The 20,993-nt window shown below is 47.7% G+C and overlaps 1 protein-coding gene across 2 annotated transcripts in view; it reads right to left on the minus strand.

Moving 5' to 3' along the window:
* Positions 1-20,993, minus strand: part of znf385b (zinc finger protein 385B) — an 881,089-nt gene that overhangs the window by 663,645 nt on the left and 196,451 nt on the right. For both annotated transcript variants that reach the window (XM_072477374.1, XM_072477367.1), the window contains exon 2: positions 19,145-19,444. In XM_072477374.1, the coding sequence (XP_072333475.1) occupies positions 19,145-19,442 (298 nt within the window). In that variant the 5' untranslated portion in view covers positions 19,443-19,444. The remainder of the gene's footprint in view (positions 1-19,144; positions 19,445-20,993) is intronic.

The following is a 20,993-nucleotide window of genomic DNA, read 5'->3' on the forward strand; positions in this document are numbered from 1 at the left end:
TCTCAGTTTGGTACACAAATCCCTCGTGGCAAAATCCAAGCACATGCAGTAAAAAAATAAAGATAAAAGACAGTCTGATCACTATGCGCAGCTGACCTAAGCACATCAACAGATCAAATGCTTTGACTGCCCCCTGCTGGATAACGTAAATGTTAATGTAACAGTCAATACAACAGTGTAATGGACTTACGGTGACGACAATGTGCTGAGCAGTCGCACGTTAGATGGCTCTCCTTCAGTGGACCCGAAAATAGCCACTTTTCAACGATAATTTGCCAAAAATACACAGCAATCCATTCCCCAACTTTAATAGGACAGAGGAAGGGAGAAAGTGAGGGAAATATAAGTAAAAATGCCCAAAGAAAGCCAAACTAGAGACAGAATGGAGACCAGGGCCAGGATTCTCCGACCCCGCGCTGGGTAAGAGAAACCCCGGGGGGACGCGAGAATCACGCCTCGCCGTCCCGACGCCGGCTTCCCGATTCTCCCCCGCCGATTCTTGGGCGTCCGCGGGACTCTCGCCACACCGGTCGGGGGCGTTGAAAGTATCCCCCCGCCGATTCTCCGGGCCCCAGATGGGCCGAGTGGCCGATGAAGTCGGCCGAGTTCCGCCAGCGTGGGTTACTCAGGTCCCACACGGCGGGACCTGGAAGGTGAGTCTGCGGGAGCTGTCCTGGAGGGGGAAGGGGGGGGGGAATATCCGGCCCGGGGGGGGGGCCACAATGGCCTGGCCCGCGATCAGGACCTACCAATCGGCGGACGGGCTGGTTCCGTGGGGGCTTTGTTCCTCCGCGCTGGGCCCCTGTAGGGCTCCGCCATATTGCCCGTGGGCCGACGTGGAGAAGGGAACCCCCGCGCATGCACGGAATCACGCTGGCCATTCCACGCATGCGCGGAAATACACCGGCCATAGCGCGCACGCGCGAACCCGCGCCAGCTGGAGCTGCGGGGACCACTCCCCTAGGAAGGGGAGCATTCCCCATTATCGGGGGCCGTTGATGCCAGAGTGCTTCGTGCCGCTTTTCATGCCGGCGTGAGGACATAGCCCCATTATTGGAGAATCCTGCCCCAGGAGTAGAAGGGGCCAGGGACGAAGAGGCCACACTCGGATGAGCCAACCAGCGCACGATGTGGCGGAGCGCATGTTTCGCCAAAACAAAAAGAGCAAGATAGACAGGAACAAATCCTTCTCACATCAGGTGGGAACTGGAAGGCACCCTTCATCGAGGCACTGAGGGAGAACCAACAGGAGATAAAGGTGGAGGTAAAAGCGGACTTTGAGGCCGCGATGAATGCAGCGGTGGCTGAGACCCTGGCCCAAATACAGCTCACGCTGAGCAGAGCGGAGAAGAGGCTGGAAGTCCAAGAGGCCACCATCAAAGACATGGAATAGGCCGCAACCGACCAGAGCGATCGGATCGTGGCACTGGAGAAAGAGGTGGCGAGCTTGGTCACGACGTGGGGCAGTCTGAAGAGCAAAGTAGAGGATCAAGAGAACCGCTCGAGAAGGCAAAACCTGTGGATTGTGGGTCTACCAGAGGGGATCGAAAGCAGTGACCCAATGGTATATGTGGCTGAGATGCTGGGCAACTTAGTGGAGAGAAAAACTTTCTCCAACCCACCAAAAATGGACAGGGCACACCGACCGCTGCACCCAAAACCCAAAGCTGGGGAACATCTGAGGGCAGTAATAGCCAAACTGCACCAGTAACAGGACCGGGAAAGAATCCTGCGCTGAGCCAGACAGGCCAAGGACTGCAGCTGGGAGGACATAGTATTAGGATATACCAGGACAGCATGGGCAGCATGGTAGCATTGTGGATAGCACAACTGCTTCACAGCTCCAGGGTCCCAGGTTCGATTCCGGCTTGGGTGACTGTCTGTGCGGAGTCTGCACAATCTTTTTGTCAAGATCAAACTAAAATCAATTCTTTAAAAAAGTGTGATTAGCCAGATAAAGGTGCCAGTTATAAATTCTAGTGCCACTTGTTTTTTTTTAAATAAATTTAGAGTACCCAATTATTTTTTTCCAATTAAGGGCAATTTAACGTGGCCTTCCCACCTACCCTGCACATCTTTTTGGGTTGTAGGGGTGAGAACCATGCAGACACGGGGAGAATGTGCTCGTTAGCATTGTGGACAGCACAATTGCTTCACAGCTCCAGGGTCGATTCCCCGCTGGGTCACTGTCTGTGCGGAGTCTGCACATCCTCCCCGTGTGTGCGTGGGTTTCCTCCGGGTGTTCCGGTTTCCTCCCACAGTCCAAAGATGTGCAGGTTAGGTGGATTGGCCATGGTAAATTGCCCTTCGTGTCCAAAATTGCCCTTAGTCTTGGGTGGGGTTACTGGGTTATGTGGATAGGGTGGACGTGTTGACCTTGGGTAGCGTGCTCTTTCCAAGAGGAGAAGGAAGGACAGGGGGCAAAGAACAATAGAGGGGAGCCAGAGGGGGGAAAGACGAGGGAACACAAACGGGAAATGACAAAGAATCCATGACGAACAAAGCAGGGCAACAGAGAGTAAGAAAGTACAGGAGGAAGAATCGACGGACGGCCGAATCGGAGGCAAACGCACAACAGCGAAAACCGACCGGGAGAAGGAAGCAACATCAGCGGTGCCACCTTGGCGACCCCCCCCCACCAAGATCTATTTTGTATTACTGGTGTTGTATGTGCTCTCTTTGTTCAAAAAAAATCAAAGACATGTATACATGTATAATGTAATCGTCTCTCCAGTGCCTCGATGCATATACACTTACCCAGTTTTTACTTTCCTACCCCTTGGTTTTTTTATTTAGGTGATTTTTCTAATTATATAGTGTTGCTATTTTTATCTTGTTTTTATTATCTTCTCTTTTTTTCTTCTTCGTGTACACCTGTAAATATTCTATGTGGAAAAACCCAATCAAAAACATTTTTAAGAAAAATACAACAGTGTAATGTGGAACTCCAAAACTATTCAACTTGCTGTCGGAGAAAGTAATATATGTCATTGTTTTCTTTTTAATAAACATTTTATTGAGGTATTTTTTTGGCATTGTAACAGCAGCAATATAAACAATGTACATAAAAATATAAACATAGTGCAAATACCACCTCCCTCCCTAACAGGTCCCACCATTAATTGACCCCCTAATCTACGCTAACCTAACCCCACCCCCGCTGACGATTAATTCTCCGCGAAGAAGTCGATGAATGGTTTCCACCTCCAGGCGAACCCTAACAGTGACCCGCTCATGGCGAACTTAATTTTCTCCAGACAGAGGAAGCAGCCATGTCCGATAGCCAGGTCTCCGACTTCGAGGCCTTTGAGTCCCTCCATGCGAGTAATATCCGCCTCCAGGTTACCAGGGAAGCAAAGGCCAGAACGTCTGCCTCTTTCTCCTCCTGGATTTCCGGATCCTGCGACACCCCGAACGTCGCCACCTCTGGACTCAATGCCACCCTTGTATTTAATACCTTGGACATGACGTCAGCAAACCCCTGTCAAAATCCTCTCAGCTATGGACATGCCCAGGACATGTGGACATGGTTCGCTGGTCCTCCCGCACATTTTGCGACCCTATCTTCCACCCCAAAGAATCTGCTCATCTGGGCCACTGTCATGTGAGCCCGGTGAACGACCTTGAATTGAATCAAGCTGAGTCTGGCACAAGTTGCGGTCTCATTGACTCTACTGAACACGTCTGCCCAAAGGCCCTCCTCTATCTCTCCCCTCAGCTTCTCCTCCCACCTTTGCTTCAGCTCCTCAGTCTGCGTCTCCTCTGAACCCATAAGTTCCTTATAAATGTCAGAAACGCTCCCCTCACCTATCCAGCCTCTGGAAACTACCCTATCCTGAATCCCCCTTACCGGCAGGAGTGGGAAGGTTGGTACCTGTCTACGCAGAAAGTCCCACACCTGCAGATATTGAAATCCCCCCCCACCCCCCCGGCCAATGCAAACTTCTCTTCCAGCGCCCTCATACTCGGAAAGCTCCCCTCTATAAACAATAGTCCCCCATCCTCTCAATCCCCGCTCTCCGCCACATTCGGAACCCCCCATCCATCCTCCCCGGGGCAAACCAGTGATTATCGCAGGTTGATGACCAGACCGATGCTCACACTGCTCCCACATGTCTCCTCCATTGCACCCAGACTCTCAAGGCCGCCACCACCACGGGGCTGGTGGAGTACTGCGCCGGCGGGAATGGCAGAGGCGCAGTTACCAGCGCCCCCAAAATTGTGCCCCCTCCATTTGCATCCGCACCCATGTCGAAACCCCCCACCCAACCCCTCCCCCCCCCCACCCACCAACCCCCACCAGCCATTTCCTGATCGTGGCTATGTTAGCCGCCCAGTAATAATTGCTAAAGTTCGGCAGGGCCAGCCCTCCCTCTCCTCGACTCAGCTCCAGCATTCCCCTCCTCACTCTCGGGGACTTACCCCCCCCATACAAAGCACGTTATAACTTTATTGACCTGCTTAAAAAAGGACAGGGAGACATCGAAATACAAACAGGAAATATCGGGAGGACCGTCATTTTCACCGTTTGAACTCTCCCAGCTAGAGACAATGGGAGCGCATCCCATCTCCGGAAATCATCTTTCATCTGATCCACCAACCGGACCAAGTTCAATTTATATAGCCGGTCCCAATCCCGTGCCACTTGGATACCTAGGTACCTGAAACTGTCCCCTATCAATCTAAACGGCAGTTCCCCCAGTCGCCTCTCCTGACCCCTCGCCTGGACCGCAAACATCTGGCTCTTCTCCAGATCAAGCTTATACCCTGAAAACTGGCTGAATTCCCCGAAAATCCCCATGATTTCTTCCATCCCCTCAATTGGATCTGCAACATACAGAAGCAGGTCGGCCGCATACAGCGAGACTCTGTGCTCCGCCACCCGCCCCCCCAGACCAGCCCCTTGAGGCCCTCAGAGCAATTGCCAGCGGCTCTATAGCCAGCGCAAACAGCAGTGGGGAGAGGGGACATCCCTGGCTCGTCCCCTGGTGCAGTCTAAAATAGTCCGAAGTCGTCCTGTTCGTCCGTACACTTGCCACAGGAGCCTGGTATAGCAACCTGACCCAGTCAATAAAGCCCCTCCCAAATCCGAACCGCCCCAGAACCTCCCATAAATAATCCCACTCAACCCGGTCAAAAGCTTTTTCCCGCATCCATCGAATACATGTCACTGTTAAATGAACTCATCAGTCACAAGTGTAAAGTGCAAGTGTTGAAAACACTGAGCTTCTCTGTCCTTTGAGCGTGTCCTTTTTTTAAAAAAAAATTTGAAAACCCTCCATTTCTCACTTTGCATCATTTAACCTCAGGTTAAGTAAATTTTCCACTTTTTCTTTTGCGTCTAAAAGTTTTTAATGTGCACAGAGTTGAGACTGGAATATGGATAGGATGCCAAGAGATTCTGCCATTGCGTATAATTTACTTGGGCCGTGATTTACCGGCCACATCCCACCGGAATCAGCATGGGACACAGTCAGTAGATCCCGCAAGAAGCCTCTTCCAGGATTCCCGAGGGCCGCTATGCCTCGTGAGATCCAATGAGATCTCACAAAATGTCGCAATCTTGCATAGTTAACTCTGCCATTGCCAGATCAAACCAGTGCCAAGGAACTACCAGCCTCGCCAAGAAGACCCCAGCCGGGGGTTGTTTAACACTGGTCCTCACAAACGGGGACCAGGCGGAATTGCAATTGGTGGGTCTCCCAGGCAATAGGAGGCCCACAGGTGGTTGGAATTTGGGCCGGGTAGCACCCTGCTACTGTTATTGCCATCTGGGCACTGTAGCACGACCAGCCTTGCACCCTTGCAGTGCCACATGGGCACACAGGCAGTGACACACAGGTGCCAGACTGGCAGTGGCCAGGTTAACATTTTGCTTGTGCCAGGAATCAGGCCTGCCGTGGTGCCCTGCCGTATGAGGTGGGGTGCGGGGAGTTCGAGATCCCTCCCAACAGGTGAGTTGGGGTGTTGGGGGGTTGGCGGGTAGTGAGATCCTGACAAGTGGAGCTCCTCAGTGCAGGAAATTGACAAGACGTTCCCCGCTGATGCCCGAAAAATACAGAGTGCAGTTAGATAGTAAGGTCATTCCCGGTGCTACAAGTACCAAAATTATCCCTCTAATCTTGCCCAGAACGGACTCTTAAATTTTCTGTTAGATCGCAACCTTAATGTTTAATCAATAGCTCAGAAACGTATGGTAAATGCCAATGTTATGAGCTTAATATGTCATCTCCTGTTGTATTTAAATTAACATAGCCCTGGTCTTACAATTAACTGATTGCAAGGAAATGCTTTCTAGCGAATACTCTGGATCCTGTCAATCTCAAAGATAGAAAATATCACACAATTGAACCATATTATGCAAGCTCCAGCAGTGTGTTCTGGATTTACAAGTAAATAAATGATACACAAAAGCAAATTAAAACAGTACACTAGTAACAAAAGAGAACTGGAATCTAGCATTAAATATGCTTTTTTTTTAAATTGCTTCTTAAATTTCTTGGAATGCAACAGTTCCTCTTGGTAAATCAGCTGGTAGACAATTTACAGTCACAAAACATATGGGGCTGGATTCTCCAATAATGGGGCCATGTCCCCACGCCAGCGTAAAAACGCTGGCGTTTCACTCTGGACTTTCCTAAGAAAGTCCTGAGTGATTCTCCCATCTGCAGGGGGCTGGCAGGGCCCCGGAGTGCTTCTCGCAGCTCTGGCTGCAGATATGGGGCCCTGCACGTCCGGCAGGGAGTCCGCGCATGCGCGCGGCGGCGGCCTGCAGTGGCCGCCCTGTGCGACATGGTGACTCGGACCGCGGAGCAGCACCAAAAATGTAGGGCCCCCTGAGATTGCGCACGCCTGCGGGTCCGTGATGCCCAATCGCTCCCCTGGCCATCCATGAGGCCCCCACGGTGAACGATCCGCCCACCCCCCACCAGGGCAGCCGCGGACTGAGTCCGCAGCCACCACCCGACGTGCCCGACGGCCGGTAGGTGGTTAGAACCATGCCGTCGGGAACTCAGCCAGTTGTGCGCGGAGAATCGCGGGGTGGGGGGGCCTCTGTCAATGGCCCCCTACCCGCGCCACGTAGTTCACATGCATGTGATTCTCGAGCGATTCTCCAAGGACCGGAGAATTGCGGGAGCGGCGCCGGTCCGAATTTCTGGTTTGATGACCATTCTCCGTCCTCCGCGCCGAACGCGATTTCGGCACGAGGCTCGGAGAATCCAGCCCCATATCTTTCAGGATACACTATTGCACAGGGAATATGTAAACTTCCAGGTTCCCTTTGAAACTTTAGTTATTCGAAACCACATTAATGAAAGATGGCCATTTTTTTCTGCTACAATTGTTTGGATTTACTTTAGGATAAGTTAAACTGTATCCTAAATGTACTATTTCAGAAATTAGACTTTTCAAATTGCAAAATTTAAATACACTTCAATTTGAAATCATTTGGAAACAGTGATTCACTTCTCTGTTTGCTCCAAGGAGAAGTGTCCATAATTTACCTTGAACTAAACATAAATGCAATTCTCAATCCTGTCTGTACAATCTTTTTGTCAAGATCAAACTAAAATCAATTCTTTAAAAAAGTGTGATTAGCCAGATAAAGGTGCCAGTTATAAATTCTAGTGCCACTTGTTTTTTTTAAAATAAATTTAGAGCACCCAATTATTTTTTTCCAATTAAGGGCAATTTAACGTGGCCTTCCCACCTACCCTGCACATCTTTTTGGGTTGTAGGGGTGAGAACCATGCAGACACGGGGAGAATGTGCTCGTTAGCATTGTGGACAGCTCAATTGCTTCACAGCTCCAGGGTCGATTCCCCGCTGGGTCACTGTCTGTGCGGAGTCTGCACATCCTCCCCGTGTGAGCGTGGGTTTCCTCCGGGTGCTCCGGTTTCCTCCCACAGTCCAAAGATGTGCAGGTTAGGTGGATTGGCCATGATAAATTGCCCTTAGTGTCCAAAATTGCCCTTAGTGTTGGGTGGGGTTACTGGGTTATGGGGATAGGGTGAGGGTGTTGACCTTGGGTAGGGTGCTCTTTCCAAGAGCCGGTGCAGACTCGACAGGCCGAATGGCCTCCTTCTGCACTGTAAATTCTATGAGAGCTACACTTGTAACGGTGCAAGATTTTGCTGCAGGTTGCAGTGAAGGAGGTAGTTTGAGACAATGAATGATGTAAAAAATTAGTTTGAAAAATGAGGTAGTGGAAAGACAAGCTGTACTTAAACCTGATAAGTCACCAGGACAGATGGGATGCATCCAAGGCTGGTGGAATGGGGGGGGGGGGGGGGGGGGGTGATGGCAGAGGCACTGGCTGCAATCTTCCTTTCTGCCAGAGGTTTGAAGAATTGCAAGAATTTGTTCAAGAATCCAGCAATTACAGGCCAGTCAGTTTAACTGGGTACTGACAAAGTGTTTCGAAAGGAAAATTCAGCAGGGACATTTTGAAGGATTTTTGATGTGGTAACTGAGAGGATTGATAAGGGTCACAGACTTGCAAAAAAGTGTTGAATAAAGTGCTACACAATACGCTTACTAGCAAGTTGACACTCATGGACCAAAAGGGGTAGTGGCTGCACAGATACTAATTTGCAATACACGAAACAGAGCAGTGGATTTTTCGGTCGAGTGGAGGAAGTGAGTTCCCCAGGAATTGTAGCAAGTGCGAATCGGTACATCTTGGTAGGCAGAACAAAGAGTGGCAAAATAAAGGGTGCAATTCTAAAGCAGTTGGAAAACAGAGATGTTGGAGTATATGTGCACAAATAGTTAAATGTGACAGGATAGACGTGAAAGCAGTTAAAATGACATATGGAATCCTGAGTTTTATCTATAGTGGTAGAGAATACAAAACAAGGAAGTTATGATGAACCTTTATAAGACACGGCTTTGGTTTCAATTGGATATTGGGCATAATTCTCCATTTGGGAAACTATGGGCTGGATGCTTCATTTAAGCAGCTAAGTGCCGGCTCGAACGGAGAATTCGTAGGAGGCTTGCGACCAGAAATATCGGCGGCAACCCCTCACCGATTCTGGGACTGGTGAGGGGCTAGCAATGGTGCCAGGTGAAACTCCCGGCTCCTGTGCTGAAAATGGCCAGAGAATGGCCGGGGCCCTGGCTGCAAATGCTGACGGACTGCAGCGGTCGGGCCGTACAATGCCGGAAGTGCGCGGATCTGACCCGCCATCCACGACCCCAGGCCACCCACTGGCCACCACCCACCAGTCCCCCCAGCCCTCGCGGAAGCCCACAGACAGTGGCACGGATCCCGGCCGAGTGTGGCGGTGCTGGACAAAGTCGTCCTATCGGGGTGGAGCATCGCAGGAGGGCCTGCCGATTATGCGCCAACGGCACGCAGTGCGATTACGCCATTTCCGAGGGGGGGGGGGAGAGGATGGTTGAGCAGACCCTGATTTGGCGTTGGAGTCGATTCTCCGCCACATCGCCGATTACGATATCGGCGTCGGGCAACGGGGAATCCAGCCCTATGTTCTCCTGCTGGAGCGGAATTGCACCTCATTTGTTTTCCGCAAATCAGGAAGCGATTCCAAATCCTTAGCTTTGCAAATTCATGTATGGAGGATTACAAGGGATTCCCGATGGAATTCCGCTATCGGAACGTCATTTTGAGTGGGCGGGACAAACAGTGAGGTCCCGTGGCTGGCCAACCCCAGGGGTATCTGTGGGGGAGGTCTGTTTATTTAGGAGTTCTCTGCAGGGATCTCTTTTTTAGGAGGTCTCCGAGGGGTCTTTTTATTTAGCGGATCTATGGTAGCGGGGAGAGTGGTGGTGGTGGTGGTGGGGGGGTGGGGGGAGTCTTGCATTGTTGGGAGGGGGGAAGGGTGGCCCTCCGTTAGTCTTTTGGGGTAATTCCCTAAGAGTTTCCCCTTTGGCCTACCACAAGGTCTACCGTTGTCAGGGCCACAATTGTCAGAACCTGTAGTAATAGTCACCCATGTGATTCCCGGCCCAAAGGTCCAGAGAATAACGGGGGCCCGGAGAATGTGGCATCCAGCCCATTAAGTGGATGCAAATGGATCTTATGTAAACTTTAGCTGTGGGTAATATCGTAGAATTTACAGTGCAGAAGGAGGCCATTCGGCCCATCGAGTCTGCACCGGCCCTTTGAAGGAGCACCCCATTTAAGTCTACACCTCCAGCCTATCTCCCTAACCCAGAAACCAAACCCAACCATTAGTTTGGAGACAAAGGGCAATTTGGCATGGCCAATCCACCTAACCTGCACATCTTTGGACTGTGGGAGGAATACAGAGCACCCGGAGGAAACCCACGCAGACATAGGGAGAACGTGCAAACTCCACACAGACAGTGACCCAAGCCAGGAATCGAACCTGGGACCCTGGAGTTGTGAAGCAACTGTGCTAACCACTGTGCTATCTTACAGCCCTAGTGCTGGTTTGGTTACAAAGTTTATTGTAACTGAACTGGGCAGCACGGTAGCATTGTGGATAGCACAATTGCTTCGCAGCTCCAGGGTCCCAGGTTCAATTCCGGCTTGGGTCACTGTCTGTGCGGAGTCTGCACATCCTCCCCGTGTGTGCGTGGGTTTCCTCCGGGTGCTCTGGTTTCCTCCCACAGTCCAAAGATGTGCAGATTAGGTGGATTGGCCACGATAAATTGCCCTTAGTGTCCAAAATTGCCCTTAGTGTTGTGTGGGCTTTACTGGGTTATGGGGATAGGGTGGAGGTGTTGACCTTGGGTAGGGTGCTCTTTCCAAGAGCCGGTGCAGACTCGATGGGCCGAATGGCCTCCTTCTGCACTGTAAAATCTATGATAAATTCTATGATCCTATGAAGAATCTTGGATTAAAATATATATTTTTAAAAAGTATACTAGCATTGCCAATAACATAGACACAATTGATACAAGATAAAAGGATAGCCAAAGAAAAAAAGAAGGATCTTCTCCACATATATCAATTCAAAGTTTCGACATGTAGTGATACAATGGTTATCATCATTATTCCTTTATTATCATTTCCCTTGTGTGATGTCGAAATAATCCTGGTTTCATAAAGGTAGGACTTCCACAATTTTCATCTTCTGCAAAAATTCTACAAGAAACTGTGTGTGTTGGGAATGTTGTGGACACACTGTTTCGATTTCAGCAAAATTCAAACTGAATAATCAATGGCAGAACAGAAACAGAAACAGCAAAAAAAATTCGCAAAGTTAATGGACCACAATAATAGAGGAAATAAAGAGAAAACAATCAACATTGAAATAAAAACAAAATGTTCAAAACAAAGAGGAAGAAATAAGGGCATAGATTAAATATCACTAAAACGTCAACAAAAACACCAATTTCCTCTCATTATTCAAAATATTTCCGGTATATCCATCCAAAATAGTACTTTGTAGTCCTAACTGGAATTGCCACAACCCCTGTAGAGCCCAATAACTTAAAGAGATTTGAATTCCAGTAACCAACTGGAAGGATCATAGGACAATATAAGTTTTAAGATTTTTCCTGTAACAAAACAACAAAAGAAACAGGACTAAACACTACTTTGTGGACAACCAGTAGTCTGAGCTACATTTCTAGCTTTTAAAACCCACAAAGGTTATGCTTCATCCCACTGTCCACAGAGTAAAATTTTTCAGAAGAACCTGTCCAACATCATCCGAGCTTCCAACAAGTTCACTTCTCCCCATTTCATCGAGCCAGAATATTGAGTGACCATCAACAGACATTTCTCTCAGTCACCAGACATGTCCCAAATCGACAACTAGGAGTAAAACCTATTCCGGAAATTATTCTGCCAATGCTACCCCTCCCCCCACCCACTCACCCCCAAGTCTTCTAACTTAGGTCCCATGCTAACCACACCAACTGGATGTCACCAGGCAGTTTTTAGAAATATTTTTATTGAAAATTTTCTTTTATAACATATCAAACATATAATCCAAGTATGCAATTGTATCTACCAAAATAACGGGTATAAATAAAATACATCCTTGAAATGAACATTCAAGAAATGTGATTAGAAAGTACACTTGTGATAGCCATAGTAACAATATGATCAGTCATTGGGGGTGGGGGTTGTTGGTCCCAGCATACAGCCCCCACAGGATGAGGCAAACCGAAGGTGGTAAAGCCTGCCCTGGAGGTTTCTTTTAGGGCCAATTTGCTGTGGTGCTGCTTGTAGGCACCCACAATCCTGGTGTAGTGCAAACATTTTGTTTTCCCTGAGTAATGGGTTCTGCCTCCCCACCCCCCACCCCACTTCCTCCAACCCCACATCCCCCACCTCTGGCTATTCTCCCCTTCCTCCCATCCCGTCTTCACCCCAGCTCCCTCTATCTCCACCCCCCCCCACTTAGCTGCTGGTCATGAACAGGTCTAGGAAGATGTTGGTGAACTGTTGCCACCTGCAGTGGAAACATTCCTCCAATCCCTTGATGGCAAATTTTATTTTTACGAGCCTCAGAAGTCCCCCAAACCCCCCCCCCCCCCCCTCCTTGCCCCTTGTACCCTGCATCCCACCTAGCTTGCTGCTCTACCAGCCCCCTCTCCCGTGTCAGGCACTCCTACCCACTTGGGAGAGCCACTGCAATCCCCCTCCTTTTTTACTCACGTACACCAGCTTTTCCGCTAATGTTTTTGAAGCCTTCTTCCCCAGTTTTCCGGGCATCTTCGAGATAAATTCCATTGGGCTCCTACCCTCTGCGCCCGCTGATAACCTGATGCGCCAAAGGCTCTGTCGTCGGGACCTGGTCTCTTGGTCATCCACCTTCGCCCTTAGCATCTTCTGGGTTGCCACCAACTTTGTGACCTCGGCTTCAAGTAATGCGATCCACTCATCCTGGTCGCTGGCCACTTTCTCCAGGTCTCGAACCAGGTTTCTTGGTCCTCCAGTCTCCGCTCCACCCTGTCCAACACTTCCTTTATAGTGGCCAGCTCGACCTCTATTGCTGGCTTCATTGCCGACAAGAGGTCTTCTTTTGCCGTCTCTCTGTGCCTCTGGAGCTCTGTGGAGATAAACTCCATCTATTTCTCAGTCGCCAACGCTGGGTCTGCCACGTTCAGGTCTGCGTCACCAAGTGGGTCCCCCTGTTCTGGGATTAGGGTCTTTCTCTCTTTTCTTTTACTGGCCTTGCAGACTGGTTGCTAACTCGCCGGCACCTCAATCAGGCGGGTTGGTTTTTTTAAAAATTCAGTTGGTTCACTTTTCCATATTTTGGTGCCCGTTTGTCGGGTTATAAAGATCCAATGAAAAGTTTCAAGGAGAGATCCATCTTTCGTGCAACTGCTCAGCTCATGGTGGCCATCGGAAGTCCACCAGGCAGTTGTACAACCTCATACCAACCATATTTCCAAGGCATTTCTGTTTTATCTTAAATTGCAAAGGCAGTTTAATGCATAAATCTTGTAAACTTTGCATTTGTAACAATTTCCCTCATTGTAAAACCTATGACATGCACACATCTTTTGCAATTAGAAAATGATCACAGCTGCAACATAAGGGATTGCAATGCTACATAAGATTTCCAAGTTTATGCTAGATGTGCTGAACTTCCACATCCTGCATCAGTTCTAAACTTTCACACAACAAGTTTGCGTTTAAAATAGTCACCTACACAAGGGGTGGGATTCCTGTGCCCCCCCCCTCCACTGTGTTTTGCAGCGGCAGTGGTGACCTGCCATTGGCTACAACGAGATCTTCCGATCCCCCCGCTGTCTACTGGGTTTCCCATTGTTCGCATCCTCAGCTACAGGGGAACCCACAGCTGGAGTCGCTGTCGGCGGGACCAGGAGATCTCGCCAGCGAGAATGGCTATAAAATCCCGCCCAAGAAGTTGAGATCAAAATCCAGCCCTCCATGAAAATATTGGAAGACAATCACTTGCTGCAGAAGGAGCTTATATCGAGCTGTTGGAGACCTTCATGACAAATACCCAGAGTTTCAGGGTCAAAAAGCGGAGACATTTTATCTCCAGCTGCAAAGAAAAACAAAACCTTCAAATTCTGAATTAAATGGAAGATACACAAAATACAATACAGATCGCTAGGTGCCTGAAATGAAAAGTTCAATATTTTGGGTGCAGACATTTCATCAGAACTCAGCAAATGGACAGGCCAGGAGTTCCAACCAGCCATTCCAACATGACCCTAACTTCCACCCACAATTTTTCAGGATCAGGCTAATTATTAGAATTTGACAAGGCAACAGGGCCTTTGATTCTGCTGTTGGTTCACCTACCAATGTCAGATAGTTTTAACAAAAATTGACAAAGAACGATTAGTACATACAATTTTTTTTTTTTGCTAATGATTGAAGTGGCTAAATGCCAGCATCTTTGACACTCTTGTTGGTTATCACATGCTGCTACTTCAGAGCAAAGTCAGCATTGGGTCAAACCTGGCTTCTGCTCTTTCAGTTACTGCTATGTTCACTATTCTTTTAGAATGCAGCCTGCAGATGGCATCACTATTCCTCAAATAAGGAAATTATCTTGCATTTCATGGAAACCATGTGCAGTTAATAGCTAAAGTAATGAATGAAGAACGACTGGAGATTACTTGCAGCTACTGAGGGAATATCAATTTTCTCTGTTTAAGGTGTAGATAGGCAACAGTCCAATCCTCAATTGTCATAATAGTGAAAACTATATTATGAACAATTTATGAACTGCATCTTGTGATTTGACATAAAGTTGTCTCAATTAAGGCCTAACATTTTAGAAGGGAAGGAAGGAAGAGGGAGAAAGTCCTTAAGAATAGATGACACGAGAAATGTCAGCACAGGAGGAGGCCATTCGGCCCATTGAGGTTGCCCCCACCCAATCTCCTTAATCCAGTAACCCCACCTAACCTTTTGGCCTAAGGAGCAATTTATAATCATTTTTATTAGTGTCAAGGGCGGCATGTGACACAGTGGTTAGCACTGGGACTACAGCGCTGAGGGTTCGAATCCCGGCTCTGGGTCATTGTCCGTGTGGAGTTTGCACATTCTCCCCGTGTCTGCGTGGGTTTCACCCCCACAACCCAAAGATGTGCAGGTTAGGTGAATTGGCCAAGCTAAATTGTCCCTTAATTGGAATAAACAATAATTGGGTAACCTAAATTTAAAGGCAAGGTTGATCGAACATGAAAGATTTCTATTAACTTTTGTTGTAAATTGAAATTTCCACCACTTCTTGATTTTTATTCAGAAAATGTAACATGCATGTTTTCCTCACTTTTCAACTGGATTCAATGTCCGTCATTAAAGCTTGAAGTTTTAGCTGAGATTCTGCTGGAACCAGTCCCAGATCTCAGCACTGTATAGATGCAAGGATCGAATAATTCAGAAGAGCATCCAATGGCTGGCCCTACCATTCACAGAAATAAAATGAGCATGGCACCAAGGAGCTATGGTGAGACAGCTCAACAGAGGCCAGAGAACAAACTCACTATGACTGGCAAAGGAAAGGGATCACAGGCGGTCAATCATTGCAGTTAAGGAGGTCCTTAGAGCAGTGTTTTTCAAACTTTTTTACCAGGATCCATTTTTAACCAACCGGCCATCCTTCGGGATCCATGCTAGCCCACCTTCGTGATCCATCATTTTCACTTACCTTTAATGTGACAAGTGAGCCTGCTTGGTCCTCACGATCTCACTTGCTTTGTCATTAAATTCTGCTAAGGACTTCAGCTGATGATTTAAGATCTCATGCATCCAAAATTCAAGAGGTTTGTCCTCGAACTTGCCATGCTTAGTCTTGAAATGTCTTTGAAGTTTTGAGGGTTTTAATCTTTCATTTGCCAGTACTTCCCTGCAGATAACACACATGAACGCTGTATTCGGATTCACAGTGGCACAGTTAATAAACCAAAACTCAGGAAATCATAAGACCATAAGACATAGGAGCGGAAGTAAGGCCATTCGGCCCATCGAGTCCACTCCGCCATTCAATCATGGCTGATTTCAACTCCATTTACCCGCTCTCTCTCCATAGCCCTTAATTCCTCGAGAAATCAAGAATTTATCAACTTCTGTCTTAAAGACACTCAACGTCCTGGCCTCCACCGCCCTCTGTGGCAATGAATTCCACAGACCCACCACTCTCTGGCTGAAGAAATTTCTCCTCATCTCTGTTCTAAAGTGACTCCCTTTTATTCTAAGGCTGTGCCCCCGGGCCCTAGTCTCCCCTGCTAATGGAAACAACTTCCCTACATCCACCCTATCTAAGCCATTCATTATCTTGTAAGTTTCTATTAGATCTCCCCTCAACCTCCTAAACTCAAATGAATATAATCCCAGGATCCTCAGACGTTCATCGTATGTTAGGCCTACCATTCCTGGGATTATCCGTGTGAATCTCCGCTGGACCCGCTCCAGTGCCAGTATGTCCTTCCTGAGGTGTGGGGCCCAAAATTGCTCACAGTATTCTAAATGGGGCCTAACTAATGCTTTATAAAGCTATAAATGCTTTATAAATAAAAATCATCTTTATACTGGTTTGTTCCCGTTTTCAGCTTCTTCTTCATGGGTTATTCACCAGAGGCCCTGGAGCTCATACCAGCACTGTTGGCAGCTACAAAACAAATAATCTCTCTCACACCCTGGGCATGTGACATCAGTATACGGGGCGCGTGACCTGCTCTCTGCCACTTCTTCTGGAGAGAAGATTCCATCTATTTTTTTTAAAAGAATCTGCTCCTGGGTCAGCACGCTGACTTCAGCAGGTGGTGGTCTGCCTCGCTGGGCTCTAGGCCTGCACATGTCTGAGGGGAGCACGTATGCACGGGATGGCCAGCACTCTTAAAGCTGGTCGCGGCCAGCATTTTAAAAAGTCGGTCGCAGCTTCTGGGCACTTGTTCCTCACGACCGGTGGCCCCGCGACAGTCCCGTCACCCGCCCGTGGGTCACGACCCTGACTTTGAAAATGACTGCCTTAGAGCAGTGTGCATGACCCAGCCAATCTTCAATTACTTCATCACAATCGTTCCTTTAATAATTGTGAATAATTAGGTGGTTCACAGCTGCTTTTATGGAGTTTAACACCATTCGCAACACATCCAATATTGAAAAAGACCATGTCAGCCTACATCCCGTGCATGCATGCTCCCCTCCGGAGCCTAGCGAGGCAGCCCACCTCCTGCAAGATTCAAATCAGGAGTATGATAATCTGTAATGATCCCATGGAAACCAATTAGTTTTAGCAAGTTATTTACATTTCCATTGGTTGACTGGAAGGATCATATAGCAAGATTTCAAGTTTTAAGACTTTGATTGTCATAATCAAATTAAAAGTAACATTGTCTAAACACTATTCAGTTGGCAGCTTATACTTTAAGGTACAGGAAAGATCCCCCATTTAAATTAAAATCACAGAAAATTTGCCTCCATGGTTATACTTTTAATCTGTCCCAGAACAGGCATTGGTCTCTTCAGTCCAAGTGTGAGCTCTCACCAGTATTTTGTGTGGTGAACAATCAAGACTGGCTGACTCTATCTGTTCCTCTCTCTCTCTGTGTCTCCCACATTCTTAAGAAAACCCCTGTAACCCAATACTACAACCGCTTGCTGTGGACTCTTCACCTCGATATCCCCATCTCCATGGCAATGTATCCAGGTACAAATGCTAATCAGCTATCCTTTATTTCCCCAACTCCATTCTATCCTGAATTAAAAAGATAGTCTAAAGTTAATTTTTTTTACAAAACATCACACCTTCGTGTGACTCGGAGACAAATAGTGCATCCACCATCAGCACAGCTGCCCTGGTCATTGTTTACACGTGTGAAATATCTCACACCATTTTCCCCGTAAGACAGCCTGGTCCCCCTTTAACAACAAAGCCAGCAAGGCTAGTTCACAGGCAGAAATCGGAACAGGTCATATGACATCTGAAGGCCTCCATTTTACGCTACATTAAAGATACAGTCCAAAACATAATCGTAAAACTTCATCTCTGTAATACAGGACATTCCTGGATATGTGCAGCTGCACTACTGAAGAAAGAAAGCACCATTCAGGACAAAGCAACCGGAATAATCAGCAACCTTGTTGGTCTCAGCATCACTAAGATCTTTTTCAACTAATTGTCACAGCATAAAACTGGGGGCGGGATTCTCTCATCCCGCGGCAGAGTGTCCACGGCATCGTAAACGCCGTGGTGTTTTACGACGGCGTGAACGGACCGCTCCCACGACTAATTCTGGCCCCTACAGGGGGACAGCATGGTGCTGGAGCGGTTCACGCCACTCCAGTTACCGATTCCGGTGCGAACTGGATGCCGCGGGTTCCGCACATGCGCAGTGGCTTCCTTCAACACGCCGGCCCCAACGCAACATGGTGCAGGACTACAGGGGCAGGCGCGTAGGAAATGAGTTCCCCAGCCAGAGAGGCTGGCCCGCCGATCGGTGGGCCCCGATCGCGAGCCATGCCACATCGGAGGCCCCCCTCGCCCCCCCACAGGCTGCCGCCCGGCCTTTCCACGCTGAGTTGCTGAGTTCCCGCCGGCTGAGAGCAAGTGTGGACGGCACCGGCGGAACTCAGCGTTTCCACGACAGCCGCTCGGCCCATCCCGGGCCGAGAATCGGCGGTCCGGCCGCATAGAGCGTCCCCCAACTGGCGACGCGCCAACCACACTGGCGCCAATGGCGCCGATTCTCCGCGTGCCGGTATCGGGGCGGCATGGCCCGGTCACGGGGATTCTCCAGCCCAGCCCAGAGCTGAGAGAACCCTGCCCTGAGTTTCAGGTTAAGTACCAGGTACTGCCAGGTTCCCTGTCCCACTGATTTGAATAGAAAGAAAAACTGGCTGATTTTTCTGAGAGTTGCCTGGCACTGTTACGCTCCAGTGCTGAACTGAAGATTACCTCCACCATTCAATCGCAACCAGCCCATGCTAGATAAAAGGATAATTCAGAAACAGTTTGTCGAAGTATCTAATTTGAGAGGTGAACTATCTGCACAGCCGCAGGCCCAAAAGCCAAGATCACAATGGAGGAAAAATATACAGATTGAATATATTTTTACTTGCGCTTATGAACTAAGAAATAACCAACTGAACAATGGGTCAAATTTGACTAAATAGTACAGAAACTGCCAATGAATAAACTAACTAACACTATGAGAATTATTTCAAGCACAATGTTGACAATTTGTATTAAACAATTCCACATACCTGCACTGGTGGTGGTAATAATGGTGTTTGGTGCTGAAGTAACTGGAATGTGACCATTGACTTGTTTCATCCTCTTCAAGTGAGACCTCCCATTATAATGAATCTCAGCTTGTGCTGCCGAGTTCAGCTGAATGTTACATACTTCACACAGTGCTCGTCCTATTTTTCTCTGCTCTATGTTCAACTGATAGTCCAGGTATTCACTACTTAGTATCTTCCCATCACTGCAAGTGTAAATGTCTGCTGAATTCATCGTGACATCTTCAGCAATATGTTCAGGACTCAGCGGTCGCTTCATACCTGCAACAATTTAAACACAAGACATTCAGATCACATCAGAATCCTAATTAATTAATTGAATGTGAAACCTAGATACTTTTTTTTAAAAAACGAATATAGTTAAATATATAAGGTGTAATATGAAACACAATAACCTGGATTTTGGGGTAATTGCCATTATATGATAAACTGGACAGCAATTTTGAGCATTTGCACATGTACAACCACAACTAAACACAGGAATCTGACACTTGCTACCAGAGATACCCTGCTGCGAAATAGGGTGCACTGTTGCAACCCTGGAGTGATGAGTTTAGCAGTGAAACAGAAGCAACAAAGTGAATGTGGGGGTGCCTACTCATCAAATCCCTAGTAAAAATGGTGCATTCAGCAGTCTCTAAAGAAATTAATGCTGGAGATATTTCTCGCACCCCCCTCCCCACTTTTCCTTCCTCTTTTATCCCTCTCTCTTCATCCTCTTTCTTAATTATATTTCCCAATTGTCATTTTGCTTTCTGTGCACCCTTTAAATTTACTTTGTAATTCCTGCCTTATACGTCCTGGCTTAGGGATTGAGTGGCTCAGTGAGGATTCTTTCCCTGCTCATGGATCAGGTCGCAAGGAGTGATGCACTGCAACAGGTGCCAAATTGGAGGAAATTTCCGTTGACAAGCCCAAGGAAACTCCACACAACCATCAGCTAGATGAACAGCAAGCACTTTTCCTTTGTCACCGACAGAAAAGTCCAAGTCAGAATAGTTTTTATATAAACTAAATGTAATACTTATGTATATAAACTAAATGTCTAATTACCATGTAAAATTGTTGCTACATGTAAAATTAAGCTGGCCATGGATTTACAATCAAATTAGGATGACAAAAAATCATCCATATAGAAAAGTCAAACATCATTTGAGATTTTACTAATCAACACTCTCCAGAATGCTTATACTTGATAAGGTACAAGAAACCATATCAATCTTTTCCTGTGACATAAAAGTTAAGAAATTAAGGAAGTCCTGCTTTTTTTTCTCTCAGCTTGGGCTGAGGTAGCTATTCTGGATTGGGCAGTAGTAATACGACTCAGACTGATAAGACAATTCAGGCATCCTGCTGCTGAATATGGTAGCCCCTATTAGAAACTGCTGATGTCAGAAGGTAATGTGAATGCAACTGGGTGAAATGGGGCTTTTGCAGTGTGGCGCACAAAGACTCCGTGAGACAAATAGAGTGAAGGCGATGAGGCTTTATTAAGCGTGTCTGTTCCCCAGTAGCCCGATAGTAAACTGGCCTGCGGGGGAAGGCACCGGCTTCTTATACTTCGCCTTCAGGGCGGAGTATGAGGTCAACGGCCAACCAGGACCCGGGATCTGTCAGCCAATGACATTAGGGCTTCCAGTCCCACATGACCCCCAATACATACTACCACATGCAGGAAGAAAGAATGAGCAGTAACAATTGGTACCAGAGGTCCCGGGGTCCTTGAACTTGTGTATCGCGCCATGCCTCAACCAGTGGAATTTTAAGTATTAATCTTTGTTGTCTTTTAGTCTACATTTTAGTCTACATT

This window comes from Scyliorhinus torazame, chromosome 2, assembly GCF_047496885.1.
Source record: "Scyliorhinus torazame isolate Kashiwa2021f chromosome 2, sScyTor2.1, whole genome shotgun sequence".
Taxonomy (NCBI): Eukaryota; Metazoa; Chordata; class Chondrichthyes; order Carcharhiniformes; family Scyliorhinidae; genus Scyliorhinus; species Scyliorhinus torazame.